The 22,726-nt window shown below is 34.7% G+C and overlaps 1 protein-coding gene and 1 long non-coding RNA gene across 6 annotated transcripts in view; one reads left to right on the forward strand and one right to left on the reverse strand.

Annotated features, from left to right (window-relative positions):
* Positions 1–22,726, forward strand: part of LOC125673114 (adhesion G protein-coupled receptor B1-like) — a 32,105-nt gene that overhangs the window by 2,823 nt on the left and 6,556 nt on the right. The window contains exons 1-23 of one of the 5 annotated variants that reach the window (XM_048909445.2): positions 3,500–3,819; positions 5,795–5,883; positions 6,179–6,335; positions 6,689–6,867; positions 7,239–7,424; positions 7,564–7,686; positions 7,798–7,880; positions 8,551–8,739; positions 9,264–9,335; positions 11,437–11,545; positions 11,938–12,048; positions 12,167–12,230; positions 12,569–12,692; positions 13,152–13,201; positions 13,294–13,411; positions 14,557–14,660; positions 14,871–14,973; positions 15,576–15,753; positions 17,390–17,459; positions 18,648–18,714; positions 19,307–19,392; positions 19,622–19,748; positions 21,927–21,968. In XM_048909445.2, coding sequence (XP_048765402.2) covers positions 5,823–5,883; positions 6,179–6,335; positions 6,689–6,867; positions 7,239–7,424; positions 7,564–7,686; positions 7,798–7,880; positions 8,551–8,739; positions 9,264–9,335; positions 11,437–11,545; positions 11,938–12,048; positions 12,167–12,230; positions 12,569–12,692; positions 13,152–13,201; positions 13,294–13,411; positions 14,557–14,660; positions 14,871–14,973; positions 15,576–15,753; positions 17,390–17,459; positions 18,648–18,714; positions 19,307–19,392; positions 19,622–19,748; positions 21,927–21,968 — 2,403 coding nt within the window. In that variant the 5' untranslated portion in view covers positions 3,500–3,819; positions 5,795–5,822. Of the gene's footprint in view, positions 1–3,499; positions 3,820–4,530; positions 5,402–5,794; positions 5,884–6,178; positions 6,336–6,688; positions 6,868–7,238; positions 7,425–7,563; positions 7,687–7,797; positions 7,881–8,550; positions 8,740–9,263; positions 9,336–11,436; positions 11,546–11,937; positions 12,049–12,166; positions 12,231–12,568; positions 12,693–13,151; positions 13,202–13,293; positions 13,412–14,556; positions 14,661–14,870; positions 14,974–15,575; positions 15,754–17,389; positions 17,460–18,647; positions 18,715–19,306; positions 19,393–19,621; positions 19,749–21,926; positions 21,969–22,726 lie in introns of those variants that run through there. The other 4 variants (XM_048909447.2, XM_048909449.2, XM_048909450.2 and 1 more) reach the window with 4 other exon arrangements.
* Positions 6,061–14,637, reverse strand: LOC130053420 (uncharacterized). The gene is made up of 2 exons (XR_008802009.1): positions 14,517–14,637; positions 6,061–6,364 (listed from the first exon to the last, which is right to left on the reverse strand). It is a non-coding gene; the product is annotated as an uncharacterized LOC130053420 (long non-coding RNA).

The following is a 22,726-nucleotide window of genomic DNA, read 5'->3' on the forward strand; positions in this document are numbered from 1 at the left end:
TCATGTGGATATCACTGTATCCTTTTAGATCATTCACAAATATTCTTATATACCTTCAAAACAAAACTCTATCATAAAATACAAACGATATTTCATCAGTAAAAATGTATCACGCTATAACGCTATTACACTAAACATTCATTTGACATTACCATACTGATTGTTATCGATGGGGGAGGGGGAGAAAACTTTTATCAATAATCTTGATGGTTTTGCCAAGATCAACAAGTGGATTGTAAATGATATATTACCATCATTATAAAGTGTAGTTAGAAAGAAAATCTTTTCAATCTAAAGTCTCGTAATTATTTCAAACAAAATACATTAAAGGAGGTTCTCTACATCGTCATAATTGATGACTTCCTTTAAAAACCTAAATGAAAATATAAATATGAGCAATATTTTTCTATTCATTTCGAAATTCGTTGCCTAGCTGAGTAGCTCAGTAGGTTAGCACGTCGACTGCTAAAAGACAAAAAAAGCATGTCGACTGCTGAAATTTAGATCGCGGGTTCGAGTCCAACAGGGGTTTTAGATTTTTTTTCAGATTGCTTTCTACTAAAACTGCATGTTTTTGACTAATTAAAGTAAATTTGAAAGTTTTCAATTTCAAAATATTTTTGTGCATATCCTCCACTTTTCATCCATATCAAATTTCTCTGATGTAGCATACCTTCTTAAAAACATTCCAAAATAGACAACTCCTCTAAGGCTAGTAAGTGAAATTGTTAAGTAAAAGGAAGCAGCAAAGGACAATTTTCTATCTTTTCTTTTGATGCATGTAAAACAAGAGTGCGAATTGCTTTGACATCAAAGACGCCGTATTTCTAACGAGAAGGCAAATTTCATTGCATAAAAGTGCAGAAATGATAATTAACTTGACCTATGCATATCGTTCAAGGTCGTGCATTGTAGCAGGGATGGTCTTTTAACATGCCAGCGCCTTACATGACACGAAACCTCAGTTTTTAAGGTCATATCCGAAAATCCCGTGGCTTGGTTCTAATGCCGAGCGCTTGGCGAAGAAACAGTCACAATCGATGTGACTCGTCTTAGATTCGGTGCAACGCTGGTATCGAGAATTGAACCCAAGTTTCCAGTTCTATAGCGAAGTCCTTAACTACTTGGTTACTGCGATCAGTCAATATATATACTATTTCGTTTATTTATACTGCGTTGATAGTACATAATCGTGAGCATACTATTCTAATTTAAATTAGATCCTTTGGTCTTTTTATTGCGACATATCAATATCGTGGAGCATAAAAGATCTAATGTGTGTACTACGCACTAACTTGCGTGATTTGAATTGTATGCTCTTCGTTGCGTATTATGAGCACAGTAGACGTAAAAAAAAAAATAAACGTTTGATGCATAAATGAGATCCATAAATCTGGAGATGAACGTAAAAAAAATCCAGCCGTGACACATCTTTAAATAACTATCAATTCACATATCAAGTTTATGACTGAATGTACATTTCATGACATTTTTTGTGAAATAAACATGTGATTCCTTTTCAAGTAAAGTCCTAAAATAATCCCAAACAAAAATATGTAACTACCGGAGTAATGATATTAAAACTCAACTTTATGACAAACGGTTGATTTCGGCTTCTCCATCGGTAACTTCCCATATCTATGTAGCAATATTTCATTATCACCTGCAACTGGTGTTTATGTCTTTCAAGTGATTCTATATGAAAGAGCTTATTCTGCGTATACTCAGTTTTTAAATCGAGGAAAGCTACTGACGGATAAGTTGATGGTGCAGGGGTTTCAACAGTCTGTTTTAATGTCAGCATTTCGCAATTTCTATGGTCGTTAAAACGTTCTAATATTACATTGAGTTGAATGCTCTCTGACGCGTTTCATACCAATTGTTAGGACGTTTTTTACACACTGATGTTAACTACAGATTACTCTGTTGACCTGATCAAGATATAGGGCTCATGAAGGGTGTGACCGATCGACAGGGAATGCTTACTCCTCCTAAGCACCTGATCCCACCTCTAGTATATCCAAGGGTCCGTGTTTGCCATACTCTTAATTTCGTATTCTTTATAGGAGTTATGAAATTGATCAATGTTCGTTATTTTCACATTTCTAAATAACTATAGCTTACAACAGTATCAAAATCTTTACTTTAATGAACCAAAATATTGAAGTTTTTACATTAGTAATTCAATGTTTCTGGTTAAATATGGAAAAGGAATTGTCACTTTGTCAGAATGCATAAAAGGTGTAAGAGGAATATTAAAATCACGAATTAGACACATCAGAACAATAGTGCGTACTATCTATCCTTCTGTGTTTAGTATACTAAAAGTGATTAAAGGATTAGATAGGTTATAGGTGAAATATGTTTTAGTTCCAACTGGCCAAGCTTATTACAACATTGTCGTTCCCTGTAAGGCTCGTCATTACAACTATATTTTAAACGAACTTGGCATTCATTCCACATTTGGTAATCCTAGTACTTATACTTCAACTTCCCTTTCAAAAGATGAAATTCTTCTAAAATCACATTTAATATGCCTGTCAATGGGATGAATGAATGTGTTACCGTCCTATACCGGATTCCTAATCACAAAAACCCATACAAGCATTGATAATTTGCCGGATCCTATAAATATTCTACCAAGCCCCATATTTATGTAGCAATAATCCATTATCATCTGCATATGTTGTCTATGTCGCTCAACTGATTCTATACGCAAAAGCTTGTTCTGCGAATGATCAGTTATTAAAATCAAGGTAGGCCACTGACAGATAAGATGATGCTACAGGGCTTTCAACAGTCTCGTTTAAAGTCAGCTTTCCGCAAATTATATGGTCGTTATGACGATCTCCATGTAATTTACGATACAAACTGACATTGGGTAAAATGCTGTCTGCCATGTTTCATACCAATTAAAGCCGTTATTTTTACACTGAATTTGACTACAGATTACTCCGTTATATCGAGATACGGGGCTCACGGCGGGTGTGACAGGAGATGCTTACTCCAAGGGACATGATCCCACCTCTGGTATGACCAGGGGGTCCGTGTTTGCCCTACTCTTAAGTTTGTATTCTTTATAGGAGTTACGAGATTGATCACTGTTCGATATCTACATCTTTTCTTAATTAATAAATTCATTATAGTATCATTAAATCAAAGTTTTGGTGTACATACATTTACTCAATTTAGACAAATTATCTAACCCTTTTTATCAAAGGATCTTTAATCCAGTCAAAGTATCATTTGAAGATATTTTCTATCGTAAAATAAAGTATCAAAGGTTTTAATGTATATATACTTTACTATAGTATCAAATGTTTACAGAATACAAAAGATATGATTAACTGATATATACTAGAGATTTTTTAGGTAGGGAAGTTTGGCATACGAATGCATAATCAAATACATGTACATAATTAAAGTAATCAATTCACGAATCATCATCAATACATTTACTTGATAAACGCATGGATTCATACGCACCATACCCCGTACAAAACAGGCTTGTCTTCCTCGCCACATGTTAATCGAACGAAACCAGCAAAACAGCTAATACCACATTTTTTTTTATAAAAGAAACCGTTCTACTCAAGTGAACAGTAACATCACGGCCGCGTGTTACAAATTTGCACTACCGGTGTTCATTTCATCCAATAAGTTTATTTCCAAGGAATATTTTTCATCCCAATATCTCTGTTACAATATTTATTGAGAGTGGAAATCATGAGTACCACGTACGCTGCAATGTGAAAATATTCTTTCCTTTCTAATCGCTATAGTCAGTGCACATCATTACTAAGATCAGCCTGTGATTGGGTAAGTACGATACGTTTATCATATTTTTCATCTCAAGATAATATCAATGACATATTTTTTCAATGAGATGAAAAGATAAAGCTTTATTCATTATGGGATAATTTTATTATCATAAAACCGTGTACAATAACACCGGAAGTAGTGAATTTTATCTATTGTGCAGACAATCGGTGCTCTGTAACAATGTTACATTTTTGATTATGAAAATATTTGAGGTGCTAGAAATTTTATAAAGACTTTTCTTTTAACGTCAAGTATCCTAAATATCGCAGTCATTTAAGTTTACATATTGTAATTTACAACTACATGTAGTTTAATCTCTTTTATTTTTGAATTCGAAGTATGTATAAAGGATGTATTGCTGAAATATGAAACAAAGTAGTATTTATCTCCTCTACAAAGAGTGCGTTCTTCAGGAACAATCTATGACTACTTGTTACATGACGTCAGAAGTGTCTCATTGTGGCTTAAAATATGACGTTCCTGAGTTGCTCCTCTAGAAGACAATGAGTGCACTCAGAAGTACCTTTATCTTCCTATGATATGTCTGTTAATGATGCATCACTAATGATATTCTTGGATACGTTTTATATCTTCTGAAAGAAAAAAAACTTCTGAATTTTTTTTATTTTAAGAATTTAAAGCTTAATTCTAAAGATCCAGTATATGTGATGTCATATTTAAAAAGCAACAATTGACACCCAAAGTAAAATGCGCCTTTATTTCATTAAGTCATTTTGTGGGGAAATGCAAGTAGATCGCCCCTTTGGCAATCATTTATATTTCATAAACATGTTACAAAGGAATTTCAAATGACGTTTAAGGAACTTTTAGCATTTCTAAAAACATATTTGATACCAGGTTAATGCACTATACATATAAATCCAAGAAATAATTAGTCTCTAATAGCAAGTGTAATCTTAAAATCTCCATGTTCCTTTATCAGTTGCAAACAGTATCTGAATACCATTATCCAAGCTATCTCAGGTAGCTCGTATCTCACTTGTTTGAACTCGTACCTTAGGTGTAACACGCTCAGCATGTTGTAGTTGTTTTATCCCAGATAGCTTTCATATTTTGGAGGTGTTTAATTAATATCTTACGGGAGGAATCGGGAGGTAGGCATCCTCTGACACGTTAATTCACAATTTCGATTAGCTCTTTATTCTCTGATTTAGGACGGGCACGTGCTACCTGTATATCGCTTTTGATTTTACCATTACACGAAGGTATTTTTAACCAAGTTGAAAAGAATTTCAGTGACGTTATGGTGCCACTGGCGTATTTTCCAATATAAGTTCATTAAACCCGTGGCATGGTGTCTTTTAAGAATTTTGCCGACTCCGAAACATTTTGCTCTGGTCTTCAAATATTATCAAAGGTCATTTTTTTCTATCTGTTACAATATCAAGTGAATTTCACTGTCGTAAGGAAACATTGATTTGACTTTCTGTCCTGAAATTAGATCATATCTCCCACGCCTGTAAGTTCCACTTGACGTTTAAATGTGTAGATTTGATTACAATCGTTTTATTTCAATGGGGATTAGTGCAGTTGCAATGCGTTCTCACGGAATATAATGGTAAGCACTGCGTTTTTACATCTCAAATGTACATGAACTCAGAATATGTTTTGACATTTCTAACTTTCTGAAAGTGCAATTCTAGAATTTAAACAATTTTCTCTGAATTATTAGCTCATACAACATAGCAATTTTATGGATGTCTAGGTAATTAAAATTAAGTCAATTTCTTGCTAGGAATTCTGTGTATAACATTTTTACTTTAGCAATATGCAATATCACAATTGCAGAATTTCGATTATCAAACATATCTATGGAAATTATAAAAATTATTTTATCAATGATAAACTTTTTGTTTAAAAGAATCAAAAATATTAAGAGAAACTATGCCTTGTTATTGATGGGAACTATTATTTTGTGATCGAATAGTTTTTTTTTCTTTCTTTTTTTCAGACCTTTGTTCGACTCATAACCACACAAAATGTTATTACGCCTGACTCTGTTGTTCATTGTGTTGCCTCCGTCAACTTTAACCATAAAAAGTAAGACCTATCACATGTCCGACTGAAATGTATCAATGTATCTCTCCGTTCATATTAAGATATATTGCTTGATTTATTGGATTTTTCTTTAAAAGGTCTATACCAAAATACAATTAATTTAATCAGGGAATTGGCCATTACAATAACAGGGAGGGAAGATAACTTACTTCTAAAAGCACAGTTCGAATAATTTAATAAGTGATTGCACCCTTACATCAATGAGGACTGATACGAAATATCAGTGGTAAAAGTTATTTAAAATGATTTGCTTTTTGGTTTCATCGCTGTAATTCAGATAACATACAAGAAGGAACAGTTAGATTGTCAGAAGGAAAAACCCCGTACGAAGGCCGGGTTGAAATTTTCCATTCCGGAATATGGGGAACTATCTGTGATGATAAATGGACCGCTAAGGAGGCTGGCGTTGTGTGTCATATGATGGGAGCGATGAGGTACACAGTAATATTTCATCTTTCCATATCTGGAATGTAAAGCAAAAACCAAGATAAATCCAATCATCCCCGAAGGTTTTCTTATCATCCATAACTCTGATTTGAAAACTAAAAGGTTCCCCTTAAATGAAGAAAAATGAACCGTGTTGGTTATATTTGCAATTTAGCGTAACTAAGTAAATGTAATTACTCCAAATTACACAACACTTTGTAGTTGTTCTCTTTTAATTGCTTACCTTGGAAAAGTCGTAAAAAATAAAAGTTGTTAAAATTTCAACCTGATTAATATTAGACTCGTTAGATCTACGATGCACTCTTTACCCTTAAGCATTTAAAAATTGTTCAAATTTCAGAGAGGGTGCAACAGTGAAGGCATTTTCAGAATTTGGAAACGGGATTGGTAGCATCTGGCTGGACGAGGTTTCCTGCACTGGAAACGAGTCGTCCATTGTAGACTGTTCACACACAGAGTGGGGAATCAGTGACTGTACACACGCAGAAGATGTTGGGGTCATATGTGTCCCCAGCGGTGGTAATTTGATAGTAAAACATGCGGATGGTGAAGTGCTTGAAACGAACAAATTTGGATTTCTTATAAACTTAGTTCGTTATATCCCATAATCCAATAAGTTCATTTACAGTTGTATCTATGTTTTAAACCTACGGGGAATAAAAAAGCACTTCGCTTTTTAAAAAAACAAAAAAAAAAAAACAACAAAAAAACCATGAATTCATTATAAACCTGTTCGCTTTATCCGTGTTTTACTGTAGTATGGGAGATTATTACAATTAATACAATGTAGGGCTTATTTTAGATTCCATTAGGTGAGCACTTCATTTCATTTAATATGTAACTGTGCTTTATCAAGTACAAGTGTTATAGGTTTTAAACCTTTATTCCAGAAACCACCATGGCCCCTTCCACCATTGCAACACCTCCGAAGTTTTATATCGCTCCACATGAAAATATAGTGCGGTGGGGCCACAATTTTCATCTGACATGCTTCACACCTTCTGACGATTTAACTAGGCTCCATGGTCAAATAGTATGGTGCAGAAATGATATCATGTTCTTCAACCAATCCATAGGTAAATTGTTCGTTTTATGCAATATAGTGAGTACAGCGTAAAAATTATATACAACATTAACCTTCCATTCTAAACAATCGTGTCGCCTTAAACATTTTTTAGTAAAATACTCATATGATATGATTCATTCACATAACAGATTCACAAAACTCCACCGGGCAATGGGTATACACAGCTCAACACGCCCTATCCATACACACAGCTACCTATACGTGCGGACTTGAACAATGTCAAAGGTCACTGGCAACTGTTGACGTCACAGGTGAGATTTTTTTTATTACAGTTGTCCTGTTGTTTTGGTTTTGTTTTGGGGTGGGTTTTTTTTCTATATTGTATTGCTTTAACTATGGCATCATGATTTTTCTATAATCAGCAATACCAGAAAACGAATGCAAACTGGTGCAGATCCAGAATCCAAACTGTGAAATCGACAAGATAAATGAGGTTGAAGCTGAGGTAAATCACTCCATTGTATAGATACCATTATTGAATCTTTTTCACGTACATGTATTTCTTTCTTCTTTTTTTAAAACAGCAATTCAGACATAACTCATCTAACTTCGTTTCGACCTTGAGTTTTCAAATTATAGCATTATTGTAACGTTCCCGATTTTTGTAGAGCTTTGTATAACTTAAACCTAATTAAGTGGTAAATTTAGTTCAAAGTACGGCTAATCTTATCGGACTCACGGTGGGTGTAACTCCTCGACAGGAGATACGCACTCCTCCTATGCAACTGATCCCACCTCTGGTGTGTCCAGGGGTCCGTATTTGCCCAACTCTCTATTTTGTATTGCTTATGGAAGTTGTGAGATTCATCACTGTTCGTTATCTTCACCTTCCATACTAAGGAATCAGTATTATTCGTGTTGTTAATTTTCGTGGATTTTTTCGGAAGGGTCTGCCTTTAGATTTACAACCACGACGAGTCTGGCAATGATGATAGCTTCCGAAATGTTCTCAGTGTAATGTTAACTACGAATGCATGCCACTTTTCAAATAGAGAAAAAAAATAACCCACACTCCCCGAAAATAAATGATTCCAGAATATTATGAATATTGTATTTCAAATGACTCAGTAGTATACGTAACATTTGAAATCATGATGATTTAATCATTGCAACAGGTTGCCTTTCTCGCAAAAGGAAATAGTGATGACGTTAATGTAGAGCACGTGCTCAGGACAGCTTTACCCAAAATAGCCGACGTTGCCAGTGATGGAATATCAAACGCCAGGAGCTTGGACAGAACGGTGGATATCATCCACAAAATGGCGACGATAGCTGATGCCTCGAACGTGACGATTCATCCAAAGGTTTTTGGGGGTTTTTTTCCCTCTTTGCTTTATAATTTACGTTTGTATAAAGCATTTTTGTTATATACAGCTCCGTTCATTTTATGTTTCTGCAGAAATAAAGGGCACATTCATTCTAGTTTATTCTAGTTTTATTACAAAACATAAAGAAAGGATGGAAATGATTCGAATATCTATAGATGCAACAATCAGTTATTTATGTGTCATTGCGTTTTTTGAGTCTATGCGGCACTCTGTCAATATTCAATGTATGCAGGCCTGTATTTGAATTTTCAAAAATGAAATTTAATTTTCATATCTATATTCTGCTTTCATTTCTGTCGGAATTCCCAGCCGTTAAATTAAACATACTATATTTATCAAGATTCATACGCGCAGTGTTTACAACTGCAACGCATTCATGATGTTGCATGCTATCATTACCATTACATTAGGAATATTCCCCTTTCAATTGATCTTCCGCTTTATATTCATTGGCTTATGATATATGCATCTATCAGTATATATCTTGTATTTATAACTAGACCTTTGTGACAGTGGTGGATCACTTGCTGTCAACCAAACGCACCACCGCTTGGCGGAACAAATCAACTCAGGTAAGATTTTGAGCAAGAAATGATTGGTGATCAGCGAAATGACCATATTGAAAGTTGAGAGATTTTATATTCTCAAGTTTTCAAAGAAATCATCCCACTCCCTCCCTTTATTTTATTTATTTTATTAAATTCATTATTAATTTGCTATTCTATGCAACCATTGAAAGCATCAGTAACGTTAATTGTTTTGTTTTTAAATATATTACAACATAGTCAGATTTTCTCACGATCACAATGAGCATTATTATGGCGGCCCATTTATGAAATAAGTTTTGTTTTGAGCCATGATTTACTGTGGGATATTTATTCAATGAGGACTGTCTGTTTTCTTCATCAAGAAAATTCAAGGTGTTCATTTTTAATGTGTTGTAAAGCATACTTGAATATTTGTACATCAACAAGAAAAGATTTATCGCGACTACATTGCTGTAAATTCAATCACGTGGATATCAAATCATCGCTTATATTGTCATTGAATCAGCGATCCCGAAGAAATAAAGAAAACTATTTTTACTGATTTTCAAACAGTTTCTTGATTAAGAACAATATATAAAGCAATAAATGATATGTTAAATAATGTTGAAAGTTGTTCAAGAATTGCCTAACTAAAGGTTTAAGAATAATTATTGCGGTTTTATAAATTTCACGAGATCTACTTCGTCTTTACATTGTTTTATTTACTTAACAAACTTCACTCATAAACACAGGAATACTGTGTATTCTATATTCAAAGTAATGTGTCACTTCAGTATACATGTGATTGAATCATTTATCCAGTCCGTAAATTTGGTGCTTGCATCATTGTATTTTGGGCATATTATTATCAGCCTACAAATTTAATAACAATAATCCTATTCTCAATTTTCAAGAAGAATTTGCTTGCGAATGATATTACAAGTGCAAAATCCAATATATTTTTTTACGAATTTAACTCATAATTTGAACTATACGTTCATGTTAGAAGGGGGAAAATGTGATAATTAGATTTGGCGTGTATACGTTTTTATCTGAGTTTTATCTTTCAAAAAGTCAAGAGAAATCAGTACATGAGTAATGAGGCGTAAAGGAAATTATGCAAGTTATTAACATCTAAAAATAAGACACATTTTTCTGCACTATGGAGATCGGGTTCAGTAAAAGCAGTCTGTTGGAAACTGATGAGAATCAAATTAAACATGCATATATCTATCTGTCTATGTTTTCTTAATCTCTGAATACCTTACCGCAGTGTAGCGTAAATATTGTATTCATCGTGATTCAAATTATTTCTTATAAATTTTATTCTATTTTTTGTATTATTAAGAAAAGCTGTCCAACCTATTTTTATCAAGGTTAAATCTCTGTAAAACCCTTTACTTAACTATCATTAAGACCAGTGCAGAACAGAAAAAAAATAATGATGACTTTGTTTGATGTAAATCCACGCTTCCTTTTTTTCAAGTTATATTACGTACTTTGACTGCGTCACTTTTACAGATACCTGTTATTTGGAATAATAATGTTTTATGTTTAATTGTTGTACATAAAAAATAATCTGTTTTGGTTTTCTGCTGAATGCGTAGGTTTAACTAACGCTCCTTACGCGCATTTCTAATTTTGAGCTAATTCTGCATCATGTTTAATTAGGAGAAAAACACAAAAAGTTTTTAAAACTTGTTTATCATTAAAGTTTTTATGTTCAAATCAAATTAGATGTTTAATTGCTGTAACTTCGTCTTTTTTTACAAATATGTTTTTGTTAATTTTTTTTTTTTTCATTTTTGTATCAAATGCGCACGTTAAACTACTGTACATCATCACAAACCACAGTCAAAATGTACGATCCTCTCCAGCAGAGAGCTACAAGCAGAGTTCGGACCTTGGCTTGAGACGATAGTTAATTGTGTTTTCCTATTCACCAAACATCCTCAGTATTATAGATAAGAAACAAGAGCTAAAGGGTGCTTTTCTTCAATCTCAAGATCATAATTTCCGTTAGCGTACATTGCCTGTATGTGTTTATAAACTTGCATGACCATCTTGTCAATTGTTAATGATATATCAAAAAACCAGAAATAGTGTATAAAAGAAATTAAAAGTATGGAATATTTTATAATTGTAGATCGATTCCAGCGTAAATAAGATTCTGCAGGCCGTATCGACATTTGGTAACGTGGTGGCAAAGACGGTCACGCTAAATAAAAACGTCACGTTTACAACGGAAAACTTGGGTGAGGCTTGTTTTGCATATCCTTCGTGGAATCAAACTCCCGTCGGTGTCGTAGGAATCTACATTACATTGTTTGATAGCAATCAATTACGTAACAGATGCTGGGGGAAAATCAACGTGCTATACAGCGATGTATCGAATTCAATTAGTAGCATGCCAAATATACAAGTACTGAACGTTCTCTGTTGTCTACCACGTAATCAGAGATCTACTATTTCATGGTTAACTATACATAGAGAAAATTTTAATTTGTTTTCAGGATGTATAGTATATATCAAGATATTATGTTACATGCAGAACAGTTTCAATGACAAAATTCACTTCAACGCAAGTCTAAATGAGTTTACAATTCGCCCTTTAATGATCGTTTACTACTAAATTTTACTATTTCAGTGATGACAGTGGCGAGAAAGCCGAGGGAGACGATTGTTAATTTTCCCGGGGAGGGTGATACCTCCGACACATATTTAACCTTGCCCCCTCAACTCCACAGCAACTCATCAGGTTATCTAGTGGCTTCCGATGATATGAATTTATGGAATTCTTTCGGTTAAATCAATTAGGGTCGATATCTTTATTTAATATATTTTATCTGATAGTTATTCAAAATCACTGAATTTAGATTTCAGCTACGTGGCTTCCAAATTCAAATCGATATCAGAAATTCTTGGAGGGACATCAAAAAAGTAAGTCTCTAGTTTGCCATTGAATCGGTCTTTATGAAGTTATGGTCACTTAATGTGGCGTAAAGATTAATTATGCAATGGATTTCATAAGATTTAAGTTTGCATAAAATGTGACATACCTATTCTCTACAACACTATGATAATCATGGTACACGATTTGGATTTTTATATCCACTATGAACTGTCGGATGTATGTTGGTTTAGAAAGATTTTTTTTAATAATTGCTATGAGTTCAGAATATTAGGGATTTTTTTTTTCGGAATGCACATGAATATAATTAGAATTTTAATTAGTCAAAGATGCCAAGCCTCCTTCACGTCACTGAATTTGTTTACAGTGATACTGAAGAGGGAGACTCGGAGGAAGTTGTGTCAGATGTTCTGTCATTGTCTCTGAACGGAGAAAAACAACGCATAAATCTGCAACCAGCCCTGCGCATGAGTTTCACACATCCAAAACACGTAAAGTTCGCTCTACTACACAATACAGAACGAGATCTGGCACTTTGTTTTTTAAGAACTATTCCATGGGGCATGTCATGCTTCTGATTTCCAGTTTGTAGAAGTGAAGTGTTTCATTTCAGATTAGAAATATATATGCCCCCTATATGAGATCTCTTTGAAACCGAATGAAACTGAAGAAAATAAAACCTCCAAACAGAGTAGATTGTAATGCAAAATTATTAGCTATTCAGGCAGAACAGATTCTTTTACAAAAGTAACTGTGTTAAACTATGTAGTTTAAATTTAATAGGTTTTTTAATACATGTACCTTTGTGATGGCATAACAAATATATTTATACTGTAATGGGGAATCATTTCACGTGTTGAAATTTTCGCGTTTTTTATTTTTATTTTAGACACATTCGCGGGTGATATATATATACACACACAGGTATATATATATTTCTTCATTTACAGGTTACAGCCGAGTCTGATATTGTATGTGCGTACTGGAAAACTAATAAAACGTAAGTATTTCAATGTTTTCAATTTAATTAAATGAGGTCATGAATTTTTGCATTTAAGTTTTCGTCTTTTTCATGCATACAATTTTACACAGGAAAGGAAGCCATTGGTCTACAGATGGTTGCAAAGCATTCAGAAATGAAGAAAATATAACAGACTGCCGATGTGATCATCTCACTAACTTCGCCATTCTGATCAGACCTTACCATAAGGTTGTACATTGCTGTTTATTATACATCTTGTAAATCTGTTATGTTAGTTCCCCTTTTCAAATTCAATGAAAATAAGCATATCTGTGTATCTTTGCTTTTTATCTCAATGGTTGAGTTTCTAAAATGACCGGTCGCGGTTAAAGCAGTTGCTTCGTGACAGGGAGGGTTAGGGTTCGAGCCCCACTAGTGGCATGGCCGCGTCAAACTTAAGACGTTAGTTACATGAGTAGTGACTACTCCCTCGCCGAACGCACGACCTGTCTTTCAGATGAGTCATGAATTTAAGGAGGTACTCTACATCGTCATAATGTCTGACCTCATTTAAAACATGAATGAAAATATAAATATCGGTGACATTTGTCTATTCATTTAAAATAACATTGCCTAGATGAGTAGCTCAATAGCTTAGCACGACGACGATCGCGGGTTCGACTCCAGCAGGGGTTTTAGGTTGTTTCAGATTGCTTTCTTCTTAAACTGCATTTTTTGACTGAATAAAGTAAATTTGAAATATTTCAATTTCAAAATATTGTTGTGCATACATGTATTCTCCACTTTTCATCCATGTCAAATTTCTCTGAACCGGGGGTCATGTAGCGACAGGCGTGGCACGATAAAGAACCCTCACTGCTACAGCCTTAAGCGCTTCGCATAGGTATAAACTTGTGACACTTCACCTAAGCTGGAGACGTCTCAATACGAGCGAAAAATCTCGAATGGACGCAAAACAATATTTAAGTCCCGCTTCAAAACAAATATCCTAAACTTAACTGAAATGATACCCTGTCCCTATGTTGACAATGACACATTGAAATTAATGTTTCTGTGTACTCAACATAGGCATTGATCTGGAGGAGAACACATTTCAAACCAGAAACATTGTACATGCTATAAAACACTTTGGTTCTGCTTTGCCCTCCACGCGAGGTGATTTGTATTTTTTGCATTAACAGACACACATGACAAACAACATTCGATTTATAGCTTTACATTGAATTAGAAGTGTGTTTTCGTCCGAAAGATACGGTGGTATTTACAAACAAAGAAAATAACTTGTACTTCTCGATAATGATCGAATGCAGACACTGATAAAAAAAAAACTTACATACAGAAGAAGCCTTAATCAATTTGTCTATATTGTTTAGGAAACGGAGGAAGCAGAGGCCCTGACGTGGATTTCGCTAATTGGCTGTTGTATCTCTGTTTTCTTCTGTATCATCACTATAGTCATTTTTCTGGTGCTTTGGAGGTTCGTACTTTTTTTTCCCGTGAAGAACATGAAAATATGTTTCCGCATTGTATCCATTCCTGCGTATTAGACGGTCTGTTTTGAGACATATGTGATTGCAACATATCTCGGTTGCCATCTGTGAAAAGTTTGAGCACCCATTTCTCTCAGACGAAATTGTATATAATTTCAAGTGCTTGTTTTCAACTTTGACAATTCTGTATTTTACAGATTCATCAAATCTGATATGAACTTACTGATCATTAATCTCTGTCTGACTATCGCCTTGGCCTACATCTTGTTCGTTGTTGGGGTTGAGAGGACCGAAAACGAGGTAACCCTGCGCTTCCACACTACCTGACTGTGAAGTGTATAACTCTGAAATCCATAAGATTTCATCAACAATTGACGGGAATATCGCCCGTGTCACACTTTTAGATAATTACTAACAAATGTTACAGCGTTATGAAGATCATTTACTGTTCCTGGCGATAATTACGTAATTGTACTCTATCGCCGGCAATTTCTGGTGCTTGCCATTTTGATGGAAAATTTTGATACTCACTAGGCCTAGATAAAATATAGTACATGCTACATATAGAAAAAGATTTACCAACATGGTACACAAAACATACCCTTCTCTAACATTAATGTATATTCCAATATGTCAACAGAGGGGTTCCCAGGTGTACAGTCTGTGTCATGAATAATTTGATAATCACAAATTAGTATACTATATCTGCATAGATTACGTGTATAGATAAATACATCACATACCACAATACGTAAAGTATATAAGTACTGGTATCAGCATAACAATTTCCCTTTCTCTAGTTCAGTTATGGATAAGTTCCTATCTAGCCTCTAACATACACGATACTATTTACAATGACAGATGCTTTGTACTTAGTCCTTTTCTGTATCGTCCTTTTCCAGATCGTCTGTATGGTCATCGCTGTGTTTCTGCAGTACCTCTTTCTGGTGGTATTCTGCCTCATGCTGGACATCGGGATTTATTACTTTGTCCACGTGACTCTCGTCAAAATCTCCTTCCTTATGGCCAACAGATTCACCTCCAAATCCAGGAAGAAATTATTCCTTATTGTCGCTTACGGTTAGCGTGTCATTTTTGTTCAGCATGAAATGTTTTCTTCAGGAATCATATGATTTAATTTAGTATAATAGACGGGATTTTCCTCAATGCAACTATATAAGAGATTTTTAAGAAAGTACACTGTACGTTTTAATTAATTATGTATACACATTAAACCGTGGAAGGGGTGTCGGTGTGCTTCTTATGGATCAAAAGAGTATGAATTTTGACCGACTTGCATTTGAAATAAAACAGAAAAAAACATGGATTTTGAAGCACACTGATTCTCGTTTTCACTTCAGATTTCGAACTTCGTCATTAAATTTGAAATTATGCTTGGCCCAAACTTTTAATGATATACAATGTAATGAGGATGGCTCCGTGTTTGCCCAACTCTCTATTTTGTATTGCTTATAGGAGTTTTGAGATTGATCACTGTTCGTTATCTTCATCTTTCATATGGTATAATTTTATTCTTGCGGGTTGAAGTGTTTCATATATTTCCTAACTGTGGGGTATCCTTAAACTGAATAGTTAACATTTGCATTTGGGTTTTCTTTATATTCTATTCCTTGACTGTATTGATATTAATGTCAAGGCCGGGAATATATCAAGAGTTGTGAACTGTGCTGATTAATCAAACTGTCTTAAAAGCTTATATTAAATATTCTGTATAACGATAATCATCATTGTCAAAGAACAGATTTAATAGAATATTGAAGATATTTCACCGACGAAGAGGATAATTTGACCAGAGGTCAAAATTGTCGTGTTTTACCTGATGGTCTCTGTCAGAGTGAGGATCTTCTCGCTGTTAAAGTGCCTGTACTTAGCAATGTCTAAAGATGATATGATCTAAATAACAAAGCTGCACCTTTTCTCCCAAAGACTTCGCTACGATCATAACATGCAACATTTATCCCCATCGTAAAATATTTAAAAAAAGGAAGAAAAAAAAGGTAGAATAAGAGTCATGTGTTTTCCTATCATCACCAACACATATACACATTTACGATAATTGGGTGCTATCTCACTATATCAATTTGATATAAATATTTTTTCCACAACTATCTTTTTAATGCAGATGTTTTCAGACATATGATTTAGGGAAAGTTGATAACTTTTAAACTAATTAAAATAATGCTTTGCTTTGGAAGAAAACTTCCAGGTCATACAGCTTTAGCTGCGTTACTCAGCCTCATTTCAATCTTTTGGCAATATTGATGACACATCCCATGGCGCTTTGAAGGGAGACCTACCAAACATACCTTGCATATCGTCGCTTCTTTTATTAATATCAATACGTTCAGATGAATCCAGCATCTAAAGCCACAAAACAATGCTTTACGCACACGATGGTACAGAATGTCTTTGGATTGACAGAATGTCTTTGGATTGTTGGAAATTGCGGAGAACACAATATTCATGATTCACCTCCACAACTTTGATCTATTAGTAAAGGCATTGCCGATATGCAACCGTGATGCAGTAACACACCTGTGGCCTAAATTCATCGAATTTTATTCGAACTTTTTACGCTTGTTGAGAAGCTGTTTTCAGGCCATTTTGACGCATTCATTTCACTAAACACGTGTTTTAAATAGCAGGGTTTTTTTCCGTGAAATTATGAATAATGGATGTACATTTTGTTTTTCAGGTCTGCCTGTCATAATAACTGGCATCACACTAGGTTTAACATACCCATCTAACTATAATCCCAAAAATATGTGAGTATTAATTGTTTCTCGTGCACTAGTAATGAAGTAGTAAACACCGATCCGTACTGGTATCCACTGTAATGTAGAGATAAATAAAAGGGTGGGAACCTTTCCAATGTTTAGTATTTTTTTCTGATATGTCAAATTCGAGTCGGGTATGATATGATAAATTTGATTGTTTGAAAGAACCTGAATTAACAAAAGATTGATTGGTTGTGGCAATATTTCAGTCATTTAAGGTGGTATCAACAAAAGACGATGCTTTCGTGGTTTTCGAATTTTGAAAATTTATTTATTTTTTTTACATATTTTGTGTTTGGAAACTAATTTTCTATGTAGCAGTATGCCGTCCTTTCTCTATCTGTTTGCAACAATGGTGGGCGGTTTTTATATTGTCAGACAACGAACACTGTACACCCCGGATCTCCAAATGTTGAAAATTGTTTTACCATTATTTTGCAGGGACAGCGTCATTTCAAGATAGTTGAGACAAAATATACTTTTTCTTTAAGATAGCTTCATATCAAGCCAGATGTTCCATATATTGGTCTGAAGATTCGCGGCTTTTTTCCGAAGCAATTCTACTCAAACATGGCTTTTTATATAGCCCTTTTCCATCTTTAATTTTAGAAATCCCTTGTTGATGATAAAAGAGAATCTCCTTAAATGATTTAACCTTTTAAAACGAACTTTTGATTCTTTCATTCCCCGGTCAATATTTTTGACACCATTTATGTTCATGGTTCATCCGATATTTACGACCTTCAGATAATGTTTCTACTTTTCATCAAAGTTGAACGATTGGATCTTGTTTATCGTCCCTCTCGAAAAATTTTCACTCATATGGAGACGTCACTAATACCGGTGAATGACTTCAAATTTAGGCCTATGCTCGGCGCTTACTGTCATTGAGCAATGAGGGTTGTCCCCGAGGACCCGTGCCATTCACACTTGATGCCAAACGTTTGGCTATGGAACTGCCACTACCTATTTTAACGACTAAGGTCAGTCGCGGCCGGGATTCGAACCCCGACCTTCTACATGCGGGGCAAACGCTGTACCTCTAGACCAATCTAAGGAACGATAACTCTGGGTAGAGATTGCCTCTAGACCACCGCGGCGGTTAAACAAAATAATCTGTATGAACATGAAACCATACAGTGTAACTAGTATATTGTACAATGTTATTTTTGTTAGATGCTGGCTGTCGTTTGAAAGTGGAGCACTATATGGATTTCTCGGTCCTGTCGCGTTTGTTGTGTTTGTAAGTATATCTATATGTCCTATCCCATACTGCGACCTTGACCTTAGATGAATAGACCAAGCTCTTCTCCTATTTGTGTGTATTAGGTTCAAAGGTCGGTTGTGCATACCGGATAATTATGATGCTTTAAAAAAAGGGGGGGATCCCCAACATTGCTACATTTGATTACCGGTTACTTGTGACCTTGCAATGGACCCGGATCAGCTAAATCAATCAAAATCGTCATCAAATACAACTGTACCAAAAAAAAATAATCCTGAATATCAACAATGGAGGTGTATCGTATACAGAATAGCTTTATACTGCGAATAGATAGGGTTTTTGCAGTATTGACTGAAGTTGTCGACTGTTATGACGTATTTTGTAAGCATACATTGATGAGTCACCAATTCAGAGTTCTCGTGGTCATGCAGAAATGATTCTTCTGTTTTGCATGAATAGTAGCCAGGTTACAGAGCAAGGTCCTGTAGTCCGTTCCCAAGCGTATTAGAAGGAGCATAGTTATTATATATGCCTATTAATGTTAGATTTCCTTAAATGAATAGTACTATAAAGGCTTGTACATGTATAGTTTTACGTTGAATTTTGTCAGATGAATCTGATCATCCTTATCACCTTAGTTGTGACAATGTATTCAACACAGCTGGCGTCCACTGGAACCGTCAGACGAAAAGCAGTGTAAGTTCCGCTCCATGTTCAACAATTAAAGATTCTAAAATTAGTTCAATGGAAGGCAGAGACTAACGTATTTTTTTCAATTTTTCTGAAATTTTCGTAAGAATTCTAGTGAAGGCGAAAAAGTTTTCAACTGTTCAAATAGTAAAATTGATATTTTTTAAAAGATGTAATTCTTTCAGCGTTTAGCAGATGAGGATATGATTTTGATGATATTTCTAATTTGTGACAGAATGGGTATCCGCAGTATATCAACACTGCTTCCTGTTCTGGGAATCACGTGGTTATTTGGTTTCCTGTCTGTCAGTGAAGACACCATCGTTTTTCAATACATATTTTCAATCCTTAATTCTCTGCAGGTGAGTGTATAAATTTCAGTTTAATTTTGTCTGATAATTTCTAAAGTCAAATTCACATCCTGGTACGCATCATGTGTAGGTGATCTTAATTTTACGTCCCTGAGATTGAAAATCGGAAGCACGTGGTTTTTGTCTGTCTATCCACACTTTAAACCTTGCAAAAAGTTTAAGTCATTTTACAGAAGCATAATTAGGCGCATATTGTTTGTACACTTTTAATATGTTTAAAAAGAGCAAATTCAAAAACTGTGAAAAGTTGTTTTGAAAATTCCGTCCATCTCAAGGTACTTTTTCAAAGAAAAAAGTATTTCAAAGTGAGTTTCAAAAAGAAGCTTTTCAACGTAAACGGTGATTTTTTTTAAAGAGTACCCTTGTGGGTGAAAATGGCTGAAAATTTTTATTGATATGATATGACATAATAGTCAGTGTTCCTAAGATCCAAGAGCAGGGAATCCACTCGTATATTCTGACTCGCATGTTCCAATGAAAAAGTGAAGCTAACGAACAGTGATCTTCTTGACACACTGATTTTGACTACAGATTACTCCGTTTACCTGATTAAGATATAGTGTTCACGGCGGGTGTGACTGGTCGACAGGGGATGCTTACTCCTGGTGTACCTTATGGTTTACCGTTCGTATAAAGAATACAGAATTAAGGATAGGGCACACTGACCCCTGGACACACTAGAGGTGGGACCAGGTGTCTAGGAGGAGTATTTAGTTTAGTTTCTTTATTTCCGTGAGCAATATGGCTCATTGGATTGACATACACATAAACATCCCTTGTTGACCAGTCACACCCCCGCGAGCCCTGTATCTTGATCAGGTAAATGTAGTCATCCGTAGTCAAAACTAGTATGCAACGAATGGCCAAACAATTGGTAGGAAACACGTTAGACAGCAATCGACTAAATGACAAAATGTTTTTGTAAAGTAGATCGTCATTATAACGACCATAAAATTTGCGAAATGCCGACTTTAAACGAGACTGTTGAAACCCCTATAACATCAACTAGTTTGTCAGTAGCTTGCCTCGATTTAAAAACTGATCATAGGCAGAACATATTCTCACGTATCGAATCAGTTGAGAGGCATAAAAACACTGTACAGTTTTGGTCATTTATTGCATCATTAGGAAGGTGAGCCTCGACCCAGAAATACCTCACTTTGGCCTCAATTTGAAATTGTAACTGTGAGCGTCACAACTGTGACCTCGAGCATGTAAACATAGATATGCATCATGTAGTTCCAGACGGGCCTACCATGTACTAGATAGCGGTGCACTTTATCCAATTAGTGATATGAAGTGCGTGTAAAAGAACCTGAGAACCCCATGACTATTATCACCGTCTACTTCAGATCGTACGAATGATTCTTTCAGCAACTTCATTATATTTGTAAATCATTTAGGCCTCTTGATTTACGAAATATGAAACATTGTGTAAAATCAACTCTGATTTTCAGAGTATTCCAGAAATATTCAGAAATACCATTTCAGTCCAAGCACGTAGTTGTTCTAATTCAAAGCTGTGACACAAAACGTAAAGGACTTGGACTTTGTCACATTGAACAATATCTCTGATTATTTCACCTGTGTTTTTGCAGGTGAAGATATGGAGTATAACTCGTGAAATTTTAAATATAATAACTGAAAATTTGAAGAAGAAAAAATAAAATCAAGCACGTACAGTTTTCCACGCAATATTTAAAAGCTACCAATAGTTAATTAAAGTAATTAGAATTATCATTCAATTCATGCATGACGAGAAAGTCGGACGTGCGTACTAAATTGTACCACAAGTATCGAACTCGTGGCCGCCTCCCAGATGTATATACTTGATACATACATAGGGAATATACCAGTTCGGTGCAATCTCCCGTTACTGCATCATAAATAGAATTCCAATACGTAAATTAAAATAAAAATCAAACTACAACAGTGTATGTTGAGCTGGACCCAATTTTATATAGACGCATTTTGAAACTGTTTTACATCAAGTTGAAACTGTGTCGAGTTGGTGACGCACTTACTTAAATATACTTTTCAAAATGTGTTCGTTGATCTGAATTCAATATTTAACGCGCTATAGAGACAAGTTGGAAGTATACTAGTGTTAATCTTCACAAATACAGCTTGATCGACGAATACCAAAATTGAATTCTGATATCTTTTCAGGGTTTTTTCATATTTTTATCAAACTGTGTGTTCAACAAAAAGGTAAGTAGAGATAACGGGTATTATTATTTTCCATCTGATAAGAATTTCATTTCGCATACTTCATACGATATAGTACAGCGCACCGATTTCACTAGAGTGAACTATACATAGTTTTGTATATGGTACATGTAAGCTATAGGTTCATTAATTATGAACAATAATTAACAAAGCGTAAACTAGAGCTTGTATACTTTATCTAAGAATATACAGTGGTTTAGTGTTGTTTAGTGTTGTTTATCATATTATTACTTACTTGTATCTAACAGATAACAATATTTACACTTGTAAATTACAAGTTTTCAATCGTTGATAAATCATTCACATGTTGTGATATAGGAAGCTGTGTTTTACAATCGTAAACTATGATTTAGAGTTACGGTCTATGATGAACATTTCTTGATTATTCTCTCATGTCGAAATTTAAAATTTATATTCGTAAACTATATTCGACAACTTAAAACTATATCGTTAACAACTGTTCTATATTTTAATCGTAAATAATGATGCAATTCAGAATGACTATAGGGTAAGGGGACTGATTAAGTCCCCTAACAGCTAGGGGTCGAGATCGAAACCCGGGAACGGAATGTACGGAGAACAAAAGGACTAAGACCATGTTTAGCTATATCGGCCCTGTGGTGTGTTAAAAAATAAAGCAGAATTAATTGAAATAAAATTGTTATCATTTGATAATATAATCTTTATACCATCGCGACGTGCCAAGATTTCCCCGCCAAAACGTCAGCTTGTGGAATTCT

This window comes from Ostrea edulis, chromosome 3 (genome assembly GCF_947568905.1).
Source record: "Ostrea edulis chromosome 3, xbOstEdul1.1, whole genome shotgun sequence".
In the NCBI taxonomy this organism is placed as follows: Eukaryota; Metazoa; Mollusca; class Bivalvia; order Ostreida; family Ostreidae; genus Ostrea; species Ostrea edulis.